The 16337-nt window shown below is 43.8% G+C and overlaps 1 protein-coding gene across 1 annotated transcript in view; it reads left to right on the forward strand.

Moving 5' to 3' along the window:
* The first annotated feature begins 2163 nt into the window (after window positions 1–2163).
* Window positions 2164–16337, forward strand: part of cenpw (centromere protein W) — a 42170-nt gene continuing 27996 nt past the window's right edge. The window contains exon 1 of the mRNA XM_039747818.1: window positions 2164–2419. Coding sequence (XP_039603752.1) covers window positions 2333–2419 — 87 coding nt within the window. The 5' untranslated portion in view covers window positions 2164–2332. The remainder of the gene's footprint in view (window positions 2420–16337) is intronic.

Consider the following 16337-nt stretch of genomic DNA (forward strand, 5'->3'; position numbering starts at 1 on the left):
ATGTAAAGGGAATATGTGCAGAACTTTGACATTGAAAGGGTATCAAGCACTTAAAAAACAGCATGTTTAAATCCACTGGCTTCGGTTTGTGGCTGACTGTCAGAGAGTCTTGGGAAGGTCCTGGTATGGATCAGCTCACAGAGTTGAGGAAATGAATGCAGATGGTTTTGCCTCTGACTTGAAGTAAGCAGCAGGGTTAGAGCTAACAGCATCATTGTGCAGGCACTGAACATAGTAGAATTAGAGAGAACACTGTTGTTATGAACTGGAATCAGGACCATAGCAAAAATAATGTGAGGCCTTCAAATAAGCACCAGAGCAGACCAGGATCTCCACTGGACTGCCCAAACTAACCTCTCTCCAATCTACAATACTGTCTGGTGCTGTGGCCTACCCAGTGTCAGAAAATGGGAAATGACTTTAAAGTTCAAAATGCCTTTTACAGATCTATAAACACCCCATGAAAAACGAAATCACAAAAAAAATCACTTTGGGTTGAGGAGACACAATGAACCAAGAAATCTTTATAAATGAGGATTTATTTCAGAAAGTGAAAAGTAACAAGAAATACTTAAAAATGAGAAAATAGGAGTAGCCTAAAAAGGCAAAGGCACAGCAAACAAGTCCATCCATCCATCCATTATCCAACCCGTTATGTCCTAACTACAGGGTCACAGGGGTCTGCTGGAGCCAATCCCAGCCAATACAGGGCACAAAGCAGGAAACAAACCCCGGACAAGGTGCCAGTCCACCGGAGCAAACAAGTCCCAATTTGTAAACAAAATCCAGAAACCAGACCAGAATTAAACAAAAATCCAGAAAAGACACAAATAAAACAATACTTCCAAAGATCTTCTTCACAGATGTAATACACCACTCCTGAGCTTGCTTTTTTTCTGGCTTAAATAGCCAGAGCAGAGAAGGCTCGGGAGCAGGAGATCATTGCACTGGTGGATGATTCTTATATTTCGATTTTTGTTGATTTTTATGGTTTTCTGGACTTAATTTGCTTCTGTCATTGGATTTTGGTTTTAGATTATGGCAATTTTGCCTTGTTTGTTTTGTAATAAACTCTTTATAAATGAAGATACTTTGTTTAACCCTCTTTGTACAAGCTGAGGATTTACAGTCACAGTTTCGAAATTTTCATATATTTTGGGACTTTTCTAATTATTTGGACAAGTTCAAAATGTTTGGCCAGAAGTCAGCAAGAAGTAGGTCTAATAAAGCTGGACTGGGTGGGCCACTTGCTAGCCTGTTTTGTGAATGTATTTTGAAGGTATCTACCTATTTAGCTATGTTTGGGGCTCCAACTCACAACAAACTGAGCCAATTGGAAGGAGCATTGGAAGATCAGAGTAGCAGTAACCATGTTTCTCCATCTCTTACCCAAGGGGTTTATTACAGTCATTGCTGACTAAAGAATTTCTTTTAGTTACTTAAGTTAATTTGTGCCATAAAAATGCTGAGAGCTGGTCATGCACCTTGCAGTATTAAGATTAGCAGCTCCTTTTTTTCTTGATGCCAGATCCATGGAGGGTACATAAAATAAATTAACCATTAATCATGACAATACAGATTGGTGAAATTTTGAGAATATGGAAACCTGAAGAATTCAATATTACATATATGGGTGGGGGTTAATCAGATGGGTGCACGGAGTTGTGTGTACAGCTTCCCATGACTTACTTTTTTAGTTCAAATACTAGCTGTGGTCAAATGCATATAACAATAAAAAATGTAGACTATCCAAAATGTACATTAATGGCTCCAGGAAGCACTAGTACTTAATATTTGTGTTAACCTTTCATTTAAAAGTTAGAGAAAACATATTTCCACCTTAGGCTAGTTGTAACTAACCATTTAAATTCTATAACTCTTCAAATTAAGTATAAAACGTATATAGTTTAAACATATTTTATGAATTCACTCTCACACAACTATATAATATCATTAATTTATTATTATACATAAATAATTAAATCCAAAGACATGCCTATATAAATATATATATACTCATGCTGGGGAAACTCGTTCTATCTACTGGATTAAACGTATACCATGGACACGTTTACAATCACTGTATAGTTTATATACTGCCTGCTTATTTTTCATGGTAATGAAGCAACTCAAATTCCCAAAATGCTCTCGGCTCTGTGGCTTCCGTTTCCGGAATCTTCTTTACGGTAAGAAAGACTTTGCTCTGGAGAGTGACGTAAACGTGTTGTCAGAGAGAGGCGGCAGTTTCAGTTTGTTTGCAGTGCCTTTCACTTTATGTTTGAATTCTATTCCCAAGTATTGGCAGGCATATTTAATTAAGAAACTCTGTAAAATGAAGAAACCATCAGGAGCAAGCTTGAAAGCCGTTTTAAAGAAGAGGAAACCAAATCTTGTAATTGGGAAAAATGTTGACGCACTGGTAAGTGTTTATTTTCCAAAAAAGCAACGGTCCTACTTTTCATTTTATTGTGATAACCAGATATTACGTTATAAGAAACTTTTCCAATTGAATTAATAAGGCGTTTTTCCCATGTCTGTGTGGAATTAGTACTGGGTTCTCCGGAGACGTGCATGTAAAGTTAAGTCCAATTCTGAACTGGTCTAGTGTGGGTGTGAATGCGTACATTATTAGGCCCTGTGATGGACTAGCGTTTCTACCTTGTCGATTGTGCCTTCATAGGTTACGATCCCCAGACCCTGACGTTGATTTAACGGGTTACGATATGTGCTTAATCTGCTGTTCGTTTTTAAAGCAGGTTAGTTTAACGTAGATGCGGCGTAACTAGAAGCCGGGGTTTAATATATGGTTTGTTTTTAATTTATCTTCATTGGCAAACGTTTTACAGGATCGAGATCTGTTGCATCATTTTTATGTGCTAAAACATTTGAAAATTAAACCAGTAACCGCGTTAATTTATTTCCAGTTTATAAGTCTTTATACAATGCAGTTTTGTACTCGTCGCGGAATGAATAAGTTCTCGTTTTGCGTATATCGATCACCGCCTAGACACAAAATGTGCAACACATTGTTTAACCAATATTATTCTTAAACAAGGCTAGATTAAGACTTTAAGTTAAAGAAGTGAACAATCCTGGGGTATTGTTTTGTTCCATTATGACATGGACAACTTAAAACTAAAATATTCTTTTGGATTTGAAACAAATATGTAATGAGTGTTTTTCCATAAGCCGGTGTTGGTGTTATTATGTTTATGATTTCATACAAGTATTTATCAATCTTAGTGCAAAATTATTAGATGAAAAGCCTAATTATTTGTTTGCAGTCATAACATTATTACATGTTTGTTTTTAGCTGTTGGCATTTCAGCCTTTAAATATATTGACGTTAACCAAGAGGAAATGAGAATCAATGTTTAAAAATTAATTTCAGTAATGGTTTATTAATTATAAAGATGCTTTTGTTTGTACAATGCCTATTGTGTATAATTGCATCATAAGATGTTTTATAAATAATGAAAACAGTAGTACAACCAATGTTATTTTAAAAAGTATTGAGCAAAAATAAGTATGTAAAATTTTAAACTGGTGTGCAAAATTAATGTAAATTAAAATCAAGTAAACGCCATACAATAAACAGAAATGTTCATTGAAGTTCAAAACTACTGAAAGTACGAAACTCTCTTAGCTGTTCTGGGAAAGAATTCCATAATCCTAATAACAAGCGACAGCAGCCTGTTCCAAGACTGAATTTATGGGTTGGGGGAAACAAACATCTAGAATTAAGATCTCTGTTAGAGTTAGAACAGGGGTGCCCACACTTTTTCGGCTTGCAAGCTACTTTAAAAATGACCAGGTCAAAATGATCTACCTACATTAAAAATGTTATATATATATATATATACACACACACTCACTTTATATATAAAATATATGTTGGTGTACCTTGCATAACTGAATAACCCTTATGGCACAATAACAATTCAATACATTTATGGTCACTACGGTATTTGGACTTAATAATCAAGTGGGAAAAGGCATAAATAAATACAGCTGAATAATGTAGTCAAGGAGGTAGCACATTTCCTTTATGTTTGGGTACTTTTCCTCTGTTAGTAAGTTCCAAAACTGTCCATGAGCCCCATTCTTCAGCTGAATGTCATCCTGTAGTGTCAAAATCTCATCCTCCACTGTAGAGGAGTTTTAGGTGAAACAGTGTTGCAATTTCTCTTCCCTAAATGGATAGCACATAAATGTATCAATTGGCTCAAGTAAAGCTGAGTCTTGAAACCGACTGTCAAAGTCTGACACACAATTTTCAATCTGCTTTGTAGCGTATGCAGTCAAGTTGTGCACATGCCTTCCATTGCGTGTCCAGCTCTGACGCAAGGTTTTGGATATTCCCCAAATCATGGCGCTGTAGCTTTGAGGACGGCCATTGCATTTTTCGTTTAAAAGCATTAACTGAGCTAATCATATTGACTATTGTTTTGTCTTTTCCTTGCAGCTATAAATTAAGCTTGTTTAACATGTTGCTCAGATCGGTAAAAAATGGCAAGTCTAGCAGGCATTGATCGTCATTAAGTTGCTTGTATTCTGCATGTTTAATGACAAGGAGAAACTCCTGTATCTCTGGCCAGGCGTCTCAGAATCTCTGCAGAAATTTTCCCCTAGCCATCTGCCTCAACGAAGGCCTCTTATATCATCTCTCCATCTTGGAAGGACTTCTTATGCTTAACGATCGAGTGACTCACCTGGAACGATGCTTCAGTGTCTGCCTTTGCTTCTGAATTCAGCCAAATGAAAAACGACGGCTGTCCGATTAACTGCGATTTTAGTTCCCTCTCCTTTTTCTTTCTCAGATTGCTTTTCAGAAGGAAGTCAGTTTCGTAGTTTTTATGAACAGTTTGAAAGTGCCTTTCCACATTTTCCTTCTTTGGAATAGCAATGATAGATTGACAGATCAGACAAATGCATTTCAATTGTGACATTGTGAGAAAAAAACTCCTCTTCCAATTCCAAATGTCCAACCCCCCCAATTTTTTTTTCATACTCTTCTTTAGTCGATATAAATTGGAAGGCTGACTAGATCACTTACATAGCTGAAGTTTTGCAGTAACTCGTGCATTTGATTGTGCGTGCGGCATGACCCGTGTGTTAGAAGAAAAGGGATCTCAGAATGGCTGTATGTCAATCAAGTGGCAAATGCCATAGAGAGGATATGATAGACTAACATCTAAAAAAATTTTTTTTGAATGCAACGCGATCTACCTGCACTACCTTTCCGGTCGATCAGGGCACTCCTCATGAGTTTTATTTCACCTATTGTTTCTTTATCTTTTCTAAAGAGGGGAATAACATAGAGACAGTGTACAAAGGCCTTATGGAAGTTGATTGCCAAATGCTTCATAATATCTGGAGATATCCAGAGTCTTGGTTTTATATTAATTAATTGGATTGTCCATAACGAACATCATGTTCAAGCATAGGGGTGTTCATATGTGCACTTGGCACCAGGACACCCTAGGCCTCGACTTTGTGGTCGTGTCGTCGGACCTGCGGCCACATGTCTTGCACACTTGGGTGAAGAGAGGGGCGGAGCTGTCAACTGATCACCACCTGGTGGTGAGTAGGCTTCGATGATGAGGGGAGGATGCCGGTCAGGCCTGGTAGGCCCAAACGTGTTGTGAGGGTCTTCTGGGAACGTCTGGCAGAGTCACCTGTCAGAAGTAGCTTCAACTCCCACCTCCGGCAGAACTTCGATCACATCTCGAGGGAGGTGGGGGACATTGAGTCTGAATGGGCCATGTTCCGTGCCTCTATTGTTGAGGAGGCTGACTGGAGCTGTGGCCGTAAGGTGGTCGGTACCTGTCGTGGTGGCAATCCCCAAACCCTTTGGTGGACACCGACGGTGAGGGATGCCGTCAAGCTGAAGAAGGAGTATTACAGGACCCTTTTGTCCTGTGGGACTCTGGAGGCAGCTGATAGGTACCGGCAGGCCAAGTGGAATGCGGTTTTGGTGGTTGCCGAGGCAAAAACTCGGGCATGGGAGGAGTTTGGGGAGGCCATAGGGAATGACTTTTGTACGGCTTTGAGGAGATTCTCGTCCACCATCCGGCCTCTCGGGAGGGGGAAGCAGTGCAGTGTCAACACTGTATATGGTGGGGATGGTGCGCTGCTGACCTCGACTCGGGACGTTTTGGGGTCAGTGGGGGGAGTATTTTGAAGACCTCCTCAATCCCACTAACATGCCTTCCAATGAGGAAGCAGAGCCTGGGAACTCGGAGGTGGGCTCCCCCATCTCTGGGACTGAGGCCACCGTGATAGTAAAAAAAAACTCCTCGGTGGCAGGTCCCCAGGGGTGTATTAGATACGCCTCGAGTTCCTCAAGGCTCTGGATGTTGTAGGACTGTCTTGGTTGATACGCCTCTGCAACATCGCATGAACATCAGGGAGAGTGCCTCTGGAATGGCAGACCGGGGTGGTAGTCCCCCGCTTTAAGAAGGGGGACCAGAGGGTGTGTTCCACCTACAGAGGGCTCACACTACTCAGCCTACCTGGAAAAGTCTATTCGGGGGTTCTGGAGAGGAGGGTCCATCAGATATTCGAACCTCCAATTCCAGAGGAGCAGTGTGGTTTTTGTCCTGGTCGCGGAAAAGTGGACCAGCTCTACACCCTTAGCAGGGTTCCGGAGGGTGCATGGGAGTTTGCCCAACCAATTTACATGTGTTTTGTGGACTTGGAAAAGCCGTTCAACCGTGTCCCTTGGGGAATCCTGTTGGGGTACTCCGAGAGTACGGGGTACCTGACCCCATGATAAGGGCTGTTCGGTCCCTGTATGATCAGTGTCAGAGCTTGGTCCGCATTGCCGGCAGTCAAACCCATTTCCAGTGAGAGTTGGACTCCCAGGGCTGCCCTTTGTCACCGATTCTGCTCATAACTTTTATGGACAGAATTTCTAGGCGCAGCCACGGCATTGAGGGGGTCTGGTTTGGTGGACTAAGGATTGGTTCACTGCTTTTTGCAGATGATGTTGTCCTGTTTGCTTCATCAGGCTGTGATCTTGAGCTCTCTCTGGATTGGTTCGCAGCTGAGTGTGAAGCAGCTGGGATGGGAATCAGCACCTCCAAATTCAAAAATATGGTCCTCAGCCGGAAAAGGGTGGAGTGCTCTCTCAGGCTTGGGAGCGAGATCCTGCCCCAAGTGGAGGAGTTCAAGTATCTTGGGGTCTTGTTCACGAGTGAGGGAAGAATGGAGCTTGAAATTGACAGGCGGATCGTTGCTGCGTCCGCAGTGATGCGGGCTCTGCATCGGTCTGTCGTGGTGAAAAAGGAGCTGAGCCATAAGACAAAGCTCTCAATTTACCAGTCAATCTACGTTCCTATCCTCGCCTACGGTCATGAGCCATAGGTAGTGACCGAAAGAACGAGATCGCAAACACAAGCGGCTGAAATGAGTTTCCTTGGCAGGGTGTCTGGGCTTTCTCTTAAAGATAGGATGAGAAGCTCAGTCATCTGGGAGGGACTCAGAGTAGAGCCGCTTATCCTCTGCATCAACAGGAGTCCGATGAGGTGGCTCGGGCATCTGATCAGGATGCCTCATGGACGCCTCCCTAGTGAGGTTTTCAGGGAACGTCTAACCGTTAGGAGGCCCCGGGGAAGACCCAGGACACGCTGAAGGGACTATGTCTCTCGGCTGGCCTGGGAACACCTTGGGATTCCCCCGGAACAGCTAGAAGAAGTGGCCGGGGAGAGGGAAGTCTGGGTATCTCTGATCAAGCTGCTGCCCCTGTGACCCGATCTCGGATAAGTGGAAGAGGATGGATCCTCTTGATGGATGGAAAAAGTTTATTATTAAATGTTTATTATTTAATGATTATTATGTTAATCAGACCGAGTGGAAAAAGCAAGAGGGGGACTGGAGATTTTTGTGAATATGCAGTGATGAAAAAGAGAGCACAGCACAATTAAAACTAAATGTGTTATCCAGGCATTGAATTGTGGACTTAATTCATCCATGTCACTGTCCAAGAAAGTAAGTTACATCATCCTGTCTGACTCAGCAACAGACTTGATTCACTCTGTTCCATGTCTTTTTGATGAATCATTCTTAATGTTGGTGACTTCAGACAAGAAATCAAGTGCGTTACTGGCCTTTTCCATTTATGGACACTGCTCTATCCAAATATTAATGCTTTTAAATATAAACCTGTGGCACAATCTGAGCAGATCAGACATCAGCTTACTGCCACCTCCAAGCCTGTCATTGACATTTGTTATTCAAGCCAGAAGTTTTTATATGTGTTTGTGGGGGTGGGTATTTGTTTTATCATTTATTTTTTGGAGCTTATGTAAAATTTGAATTGCCCCTTGGGGACAAATAAAGTATTTTCTATCTATCTATCTAAAAGAAAATTGCAGGATGGGGTTTCATCAGACTGAGTGGGGAAAAAAAGGAAGACTAGAGATTTTTATGAATATGCAGTGATGAAAAAGGGAACACAGTATACTAAATGTGTGATCCAGGCATTGAATTCATCCATCCATCCATCCATCCTCTTCCACTTTTCCGAGGTCGGGTCGCGGGGGTAGCAGCTTAAGCAGAGAAGCCCAGACTTCCCTCTCCCCGGCCACTTCTTCCAGGCCAGTCGGGAGACAGTCCCTCCAGCGTGTCCTGGGTCTTCCCCGGGGCCTCCTCCCGGTTGGACGTGCCTGGAACACCTCACCAGGGAGGCGTCCAGGAGGCATCCTGATCAGATGCCCGAGCTACCTCATCTGACTCCTCTCGATGCGGAGGAGCAGCGGCTCTACTCTGAGCCCCCCCCAAATGACTGAGCTCCTCACCCTATCTTTAAGGGAAAGCCCAGACACCCTGCGGAGGAAACTCATTTCAGCCGCTTGTATTCGCGATCTCGTTCTTTCGGTCACTACCCATAGCTCATGACCATAGGTGAGGATAGGAACGTAGATCGACTGGTAAACTGAGAGCTTTGCCTTACGGCTCAGCTCTTTTTTCACCACGACAGACCGATGCAGAGCCCGCATCACTGCGGACGCCACACCGATCCGCCTGTCAATCTCGCGATCCATTCTTCCCTCACTCGTGAACAAGACCCCGAGATACTTAACACTAGAATTACCAGAGCCTACGAAAAAACTCGTAATTCCGTCCCACCTTAAACTGCTTCTTAAATCCCTTCACACCTCTCATGCGCCCTTTGTCTTCTAAATGTGCTGATAAAGAGAAGCCGGCTATTCCATCCCCACCAATTTAGAACGTGCACGAACTTCTCTCAGCTCATGCCTTGATTGAGTATCTGGGAGTGAAGTGGAGATTTAGAGTGAAATAATAGATCGTTGTTTGGAACACACGCATTTCATGTCTGTTCCGTTTCTACAGTAATCTGTGTCAACACATTGTTAAAACAGAAACTTTTTTTATATTCTAGTAGTAGATGACAAAATGTAGGCATAAACTATATAATGTATGAAGCCTGAAGTCCAAATAGCAAAGAAACATTTTCACAAGAATAACACAATTGCACTTTTATTCAAACATATAACTGCAGAAAAGAAAAAGCCCTTAACATGCGACATTGACACAGTTTACTATAACTGACTCCGTGGTTCAATAGATACAGTCCCGCTTGGGGATCAAAGGGGTCCGCAGGTTCGATCCTGCGCCCCTCCCTTTTGAGAAGTAAACTGTTCTTAGTCTTACTGTTTTAGAATAAAAACATACATTTGATTTCAGTCTGTAACAGCGGTGCAATTTATGATCTTTGTAAAGGTTAGCTTTTTTTTTTTTATTCACTTTTCACTCTCTCAGTGGCGTTCAGAATCAATCCATACAACCCCATCTGACACGGCTGTTTTCACTAAAGGCGCTATAGCTCTGCAGTGTACCACGATGCATACTAACGCCCCGGTTCTGACACACAAACGCTGGCGAAGCTGCCTTCTTCAGTATCTCACCGTCACTTGCTTTTCTTTTTATTCAGTTTTATTGAGTGTTCCTGCCAGTCCCGCATGTTGCTGTATGCTGGATATGTTCATATGTATTGTCTCTTTCTTTCAGGTGTGTAATAGAAACCACAGCATAGAGAGAAGTGTGTACACTGCTTCTTACAGGAAAAGGCGATGGAAAAAGTGCACTTGAATAAAAGTGCACTTTTGTTATACTTTTACACCAATATATGTTCCTGTGTTTGAACGACACGGGCAGATGGGGAGTGTCTGATGATTGCATATAGCGCCCGGTTGGTCTTTACCATTCTTTCTTCTGCATGTCCTGGGGTACAAAAGAAAAAGCATACAGCAACATGCGGGACTGGCAGGAACACTCAATAAAACTGAATAAAAGAAAAAGCAAGTGACGGTGAGATACGAAGAAGGCAGCTTCGCCAGCGTTTGTGTGTCAGAACCTGGCGTTAGTATGCATCGTGGTACACTGCAGAGCTATAGCGGCGTCTTTAGTGAAAACAGCCGTGTCAGATGGGGTTGTATGGATTGATTCTGAACGCGACTGAGAGAGTGAAAAGTGAATAAAAAAAAAAAAGCTAACCTTTACAAAGATCATAAATTGCACGGCTGTTACAGACTGAAATCAAATGTATGTTTTTATTCTAAAACAGTAAGACTAAGAACAGTTTACTTCTCAAAAGGGAGGGGCGCAGGATCGAAACCGTGACCCCTTGATTCCCAAGCGGGGGCTGTATCTATTGAACCACGGAGTCAGTTATAGTAAACTGGTGTCAATGTCGCATGTTAAGGCGGCTTTTTCTTTCTGCAGTTATATGTTTGAATAAAAGTGCAATTGTGTTATTCTTGTGAAAATGTTTCTTTGCTATTTGGACTTCAGGCTTCATACATTATATAGTTTATGCCTACATTTTGTCATCTACTACTAGAATATAAAAAAAGTTTCTGTTTTAACAATGTGTTGACACAGATTACTGTAGAAACGGAACAGACATGAAATGCGTGTGTGCAAACAACGATCTATTATTTCACTCTAAAACTCCACTTCACTCCCAGATACTCAATCAAGGCATGAGCTGAGAGAAGTTCGTGTACGTTCTAAATTGGTGGGGGGATGGAATAGCCGGCTGCTCCGAGCTTCTCTTTATCAGCACATTTAGAGAACAAAGGACGCTGGCGGAGAGGTGTGAAGGGATTTAAGAAGCAGTTTAAGGTGGGACGGAATTACGAGTTTTTTCGTAGGCTCTGGTAATTCTAGTGTTAAACTCCTCCACTTGGGGCAGGATCTCGCCCCCAACCCTGAGAGGGCACTCCACCCTTTTCCGGCTGAGGACCATGGTCTCGGATTTGGAGGTGCTGATTCTCATCCCAGCCGCTTCACACTCAGTTGCGAACCGCTCCAGAGAGAGCTGAAGATCATGGCCTGATGAAGCAAACAGGACAACATCATCTGCAAAAAGCAGTGACCCAATCCTGAGTCCACCAAACCGGACCCCTTCAACACCCTGGCTGCGCCTAGAAATTCTGTCCATAAAAGTTATGAACAGAATCGGTGACAAAGGGCAGCCCTGGCGGAGTCCAACTCTCACTGGAAGCGGGCTCGACTTACTGCCGGCAATGCGGACCAAGCTCTGACACCGGTTGTACAGGGACCGAACAGCTCTTATCAGGGGTCCGTACCCCATACTCCCGAGCACCCCCACAGGATTCCCGAGGGACACGGTCGAATGCCTTTTCCAAGTCCACAAAACACATGTAGACCGGTGGGCAAACTCCCATGCACCCTCCAGGACTCTGCTAAGGGTGAAGAGCTGGTCCACTGTTCCGCGACCAGGGCTAAAACCACACTGTTCCTCCTGAATCCGAGGTTCACTATCCGACGGACCCTCCTCTCCAGAACCCCGAATAGACTTTTCCAGGGAGGCTGAGGAGTGTGATCCCTCTATAGTTGGAACACACCCTCCGGTCCCCTTTTAAAGAGGGGACCACCACCCCGGTCTGCCAATCCAGAGGCACTGTCCCGATGTCCATGCGATGTTGCAGAGGCGTGTCAACCAAGACAGTCCTACAACATCCAGAGCCTTAAGGAACTCCGGTATCTCATCCACCCCGGGCCCTGCCACCAAGGAGTTTTTGACCACCTCGGTGACTTCAGTCCCAGAGATGGGAGAGCCCACCTCAGAGTCCCCAGGCTCTGCTTCCTCGTGGAAGGCATGTTAGTGGGATTGAGGAGGTCTTTGAAGTACTCCCCCCACCGACCCACAACGTCCCGAATTGAGGTCAGCAGCGCACCATCCCCACCATATACGGTGTTGACACTGCACTGCTTCCCCTCCTGAGGCGCGGACGGTGGACCAGAATCTCCTCGAAGCCGTCCAAAGTCGTTCTCCATGGCCTCTCCAAACTCCTCCCATGCCCGAGTTTTGCCTCAGCAACAACCGGCCGCGTTCCGCTTGGCCTGCGGTACCTATCAGCTGCCTCCAGAGACCCACAGGACAAAAAGTCCTATAGGACTCCTTCTTCAGCTTGACGGCATCCCTCACGCCGGTGTCCACCAGCGGGTTGGGGATTGCCGCCGCACAGGCACCGACCACCTTGCGGCCACAGCTCCGTCAGCCGCCTCAACAATAGAGGCACGGAACATGGCCCATTCGACTCAATGTCCCCACCTCCCTCGGGGCGTGGTTGAAGTTCTGCGGAGGTGGGAGTTGAAGCTACTTCTGACAGGGGACTCTGCCAGCCGTTCCCAGCAGACCCTCACAACACGTTTGGGCCTACCAGGTCTGACCGGCATCTTCCCCCACCATCGAAGCCAACTCACCACCAGGTGGTGATCAGTTGACAGCTCCGCCCCTCTCTTCACCCGAGTGTCCAAGACATATGGCGCAAGTCCGGCGACACACCACAAAGTCGATCATCGACCTGAGGCCTAGGGTGTCCTGGTGCCAAGTGCACATATGAACACCCTTATGCTTGAACATGGTGTTCGTTATGGACAATCCGTGGCGAGCACAGAAGTCCAATAACAAAACACCGCTGGGTTCAGATCGGGGCCATTCCTCCCAATCACGCCCTTCCAGGTCTCACTGTCATTGCCCACGTGAGCATTGAAGTCTCCCAGCAAAGCGAGGGAATCCCAGAAGGTATGCCCTCTAGCACCCCTCAGAGACTCCAAAAGGGTGGATACTCCAAACTGCTGTTCGGCATGCACAAACAACAGTCAGGACCCTTCCCCACCCGGCGGAGGGAGGCCACCCTCTCGTCCACCGGGGTAAACCCCAATGCAGAGGCTCCAAGTCGGGGGCAATAAGTATGCCCACACCTGCTCGGCGCCTCAGCGGGGACAACTCCAGAGTGGTAGAGAGTCCAGCCCCTCTCAAGGAGATTGGTTCCAGAGTCCAAGCTGTGCGTCGAGGTGAGTCCGACTATATCTAGCGGAACCTCTCGACTCGCGCACTAGCTCAGGCTCCTTCCCTTCAGAGAGGTGACATTCCACGTCCCAAGAGCCAGTTTCTGTAGCCGAGGATCAGACCGCCAAGGTCCCCGCCTCCGCCACCACCCAACTCACACTGCACCCAACCTCCTTGGCCCCTCCCATAGGTGGTGAGCCCATGGGAAGGAGGACCCACGTTACCTCTTTGGGCTGTGCCCGGTCGAGCCCCATGGGTGCAGGCCCGGCCACCAGGAGCTTGCCATCGAGCCCCACCCCCAGGCCTGGCTCCAGAGGGGGCCCGTGACCAGCGTCGGGCAAGGGAAAACGTCCAAGTTTTATTCTTCATTGGAGGTTTGTTGAACCGTTCTGTGTCTCATCCCTCACCTAGGACCAGTTTGCCTTGGGTGGCCCTACCAGGGGCATAAAGGCCCGGACAACATAGCTCCTAGGATCATTGGGACATGCAAACCCCTCCACCACGATAAGGTGACAGCTCAAGGAGCGGGGCATTGAATTGCACTCTGAATTTGTCCATGGCATTGCCCAGGAATGTAAGTTACATCATCCTGTCTGACTCGGCAACAGAAATGATTCACTCTGTACCAACATCATCTTGATGAATCATTCTTAATGCTGGTGATTTCAAAGGAGGAGTCCAGGCCTATTAGGCCTGTTCCTTTGGTGGACACTGCTTTATCCAAATATTAATGCCTTTAATTATAAGCCTATGGCACAATTGGAGCAGTTCTGACTTCATGTTGCTTCCACCTACAAGCCTGTATTGACTGTTGCAGCTGTCTTTAATCTAAACCAAATGTTTTCATGTGTGGTTGTGGGGAACTGTTTGGTTTTATCATTTTTGTTTTATTTTATTTTTGGAGAATCTGTAAAATTTTAATTTCCCCTTGGGGACAAATAAAGTATCTATTACTCTACCTATTAGCTGTTAAAGTGATAGTTATATGGTAACTGCTAGGCGATATGGCAAGAAATTAAAACCTCCCAAACCCCCCCCAAACCCACATACAGTTTAGCTTGTCGAGCATTCTATCTTCTTCCCTCCATTATAACTTCAGGCCAGGTTGGTACTTCCCAAATCGGGGGGGGGGTTTGTTCTGTGCCTTGACTAGCACAATGCAAACATGTATTGTGATGTTTACATATTTCATCAAGATAATCCATTTGTGAGATGCATCTGAAAAGAAGCTGTAAGGCTTTTACAGATGCCCAAAGAAGTCAATGGCATCTCTTGAGCTTCTGGCTGCATCTGCTACCACTAAATTTAGGATGTGCATAGCACATGGCACAAAGATAGCTCTGGGCTTTTTTGCAGCAGTCTGGCCTGCACACCTTTATCCTTGTTGTTCATTTTGGCACATTTATCATATGATTGCCTTTTGCAATCATCAAAATGAATATTTACTTCCTCTAGTCTATCCATGGCAAGAGAAGACAAAATTTCTCCTGTTGTCTCTATTGCTGGAAAGAATCATAGTACTTCAGGGATAGACCTCCAGTGTGACAATTCTTTTAATCAGTGCTTTCTCCTTATAACTAACTTCAGGTGTGCTATCCAAAATAATTGAGATATATTTGGACAGCTTGATGTTGCTATGTATATACTCAGTTACCTTCTCACCTATGGAATTAATGAGCTCATTTTGAATTGTTTTGCCAAAGTAGCTTGTGTGAGTTCTGGTGACCCCCTCAATGTGTTCTAAATACTGTTTCATAACAGGGTTAAATTTGGAAAGAAGTTCAACTTCTTTTTTTTTTTTTTTTTTTTTTTTTTTAAAGAAAAGGGTGCTATTGTTTGGCTGGTGTGCAGTGCCTGTGGACCCCCTTAAATCAAAGTCCTGCTTTGCTAGAGAGTGAATTATTATTACGCAATGAGCTAGAACATCACACCATTGCTTCCTTTTAGCCTCCAAGTGTTTAATTTCTTGTTAATCAATTGTTGGACACTTTTAAGGTGCAATTGTGAACTGTGAAAACACAGTCACCAAAAAGAACAATATTTAGATGCCATATGACATCATTCTATAAGCATATTGATAATGTGATAAATGAACTTGGTCTTAAATTATATAGCTTAAATACAACATCATAATTTGATTATTTGAAACTCGTTTCTATTAAGTGAACGAGTTGAGCTGAATACGAAAATAACAAAACTAACTGGCAAGATAACTCCAAACACAGCTACAATACCTAGATATGTGAAATAATTAATATTTCATTTTAATATTGCACAACCAATGAGCTATAAAACAATGTACTTTATCATGAAAACACAATGTACTGTATCAGATAATTGGCATGTCAACAAAAGAGCATATTTAGTTCCTTTTAAATGCAGCCAGAAAGTTGTTGTTTTTTTTTTTTTTATTTTATTTAATGAACTGGATAAATGCCTTTCTGTTGAAAAAAAACATGATAATCAGTCTCATCAAAGAGTAAAGGCAAAAAGCCTGCTGCTTGAGAAAATTCAACAAACTGCACATATATCACCCCAACTTGAAAAAGTTGGGATGGTATGGTGAATCTAATAAAAACAGAACACATTGATTAGGTAATGATAGTAAATTATTTTTGTCATGAAAACAATAAAATAACTAATTCATGTTTTGTTTTTCAAGGATATATTATGATTTTGATATTTGCAACATATTCTAAAAAAGTTTGGACAGTAAATAATTTACTACTGTGTAACATTGCCTTACCTTCTCATAATGCTTGTTTATATACTGAAGACAAACATTTTTCTACCTTTCTGGTGTAATTTTGTCCCATTCTTCTTGCAAACACATCTTATGGTGTGCAACAGTATGGGGCCTTCATCATCATGTTTTGTGTTTTAATATATACCACTCTTCGGTCCCTGTACAACCGGTGTCAGAGCTTGGTCCGCATTGCCGGCAGTAAGTCAAACCCGTTTCCAGTGAGAGTTGGACTCCACCAGGGCT

This window comes from Polypterus senegalus, chromosome 3 (assembly GCF_016835505.1).
Source record: "Polypterus senegalus isolate Bchr_013 chromosome 3, ASM1683550v1, whole genome shotgun sequence".
Classification (NCBI taxonomy): Eukaryota; Metazoa; Chordata; class Cladistia; order Polypteriformes; family Polypteridae; genus Polypterus; species Polypterus senegalus.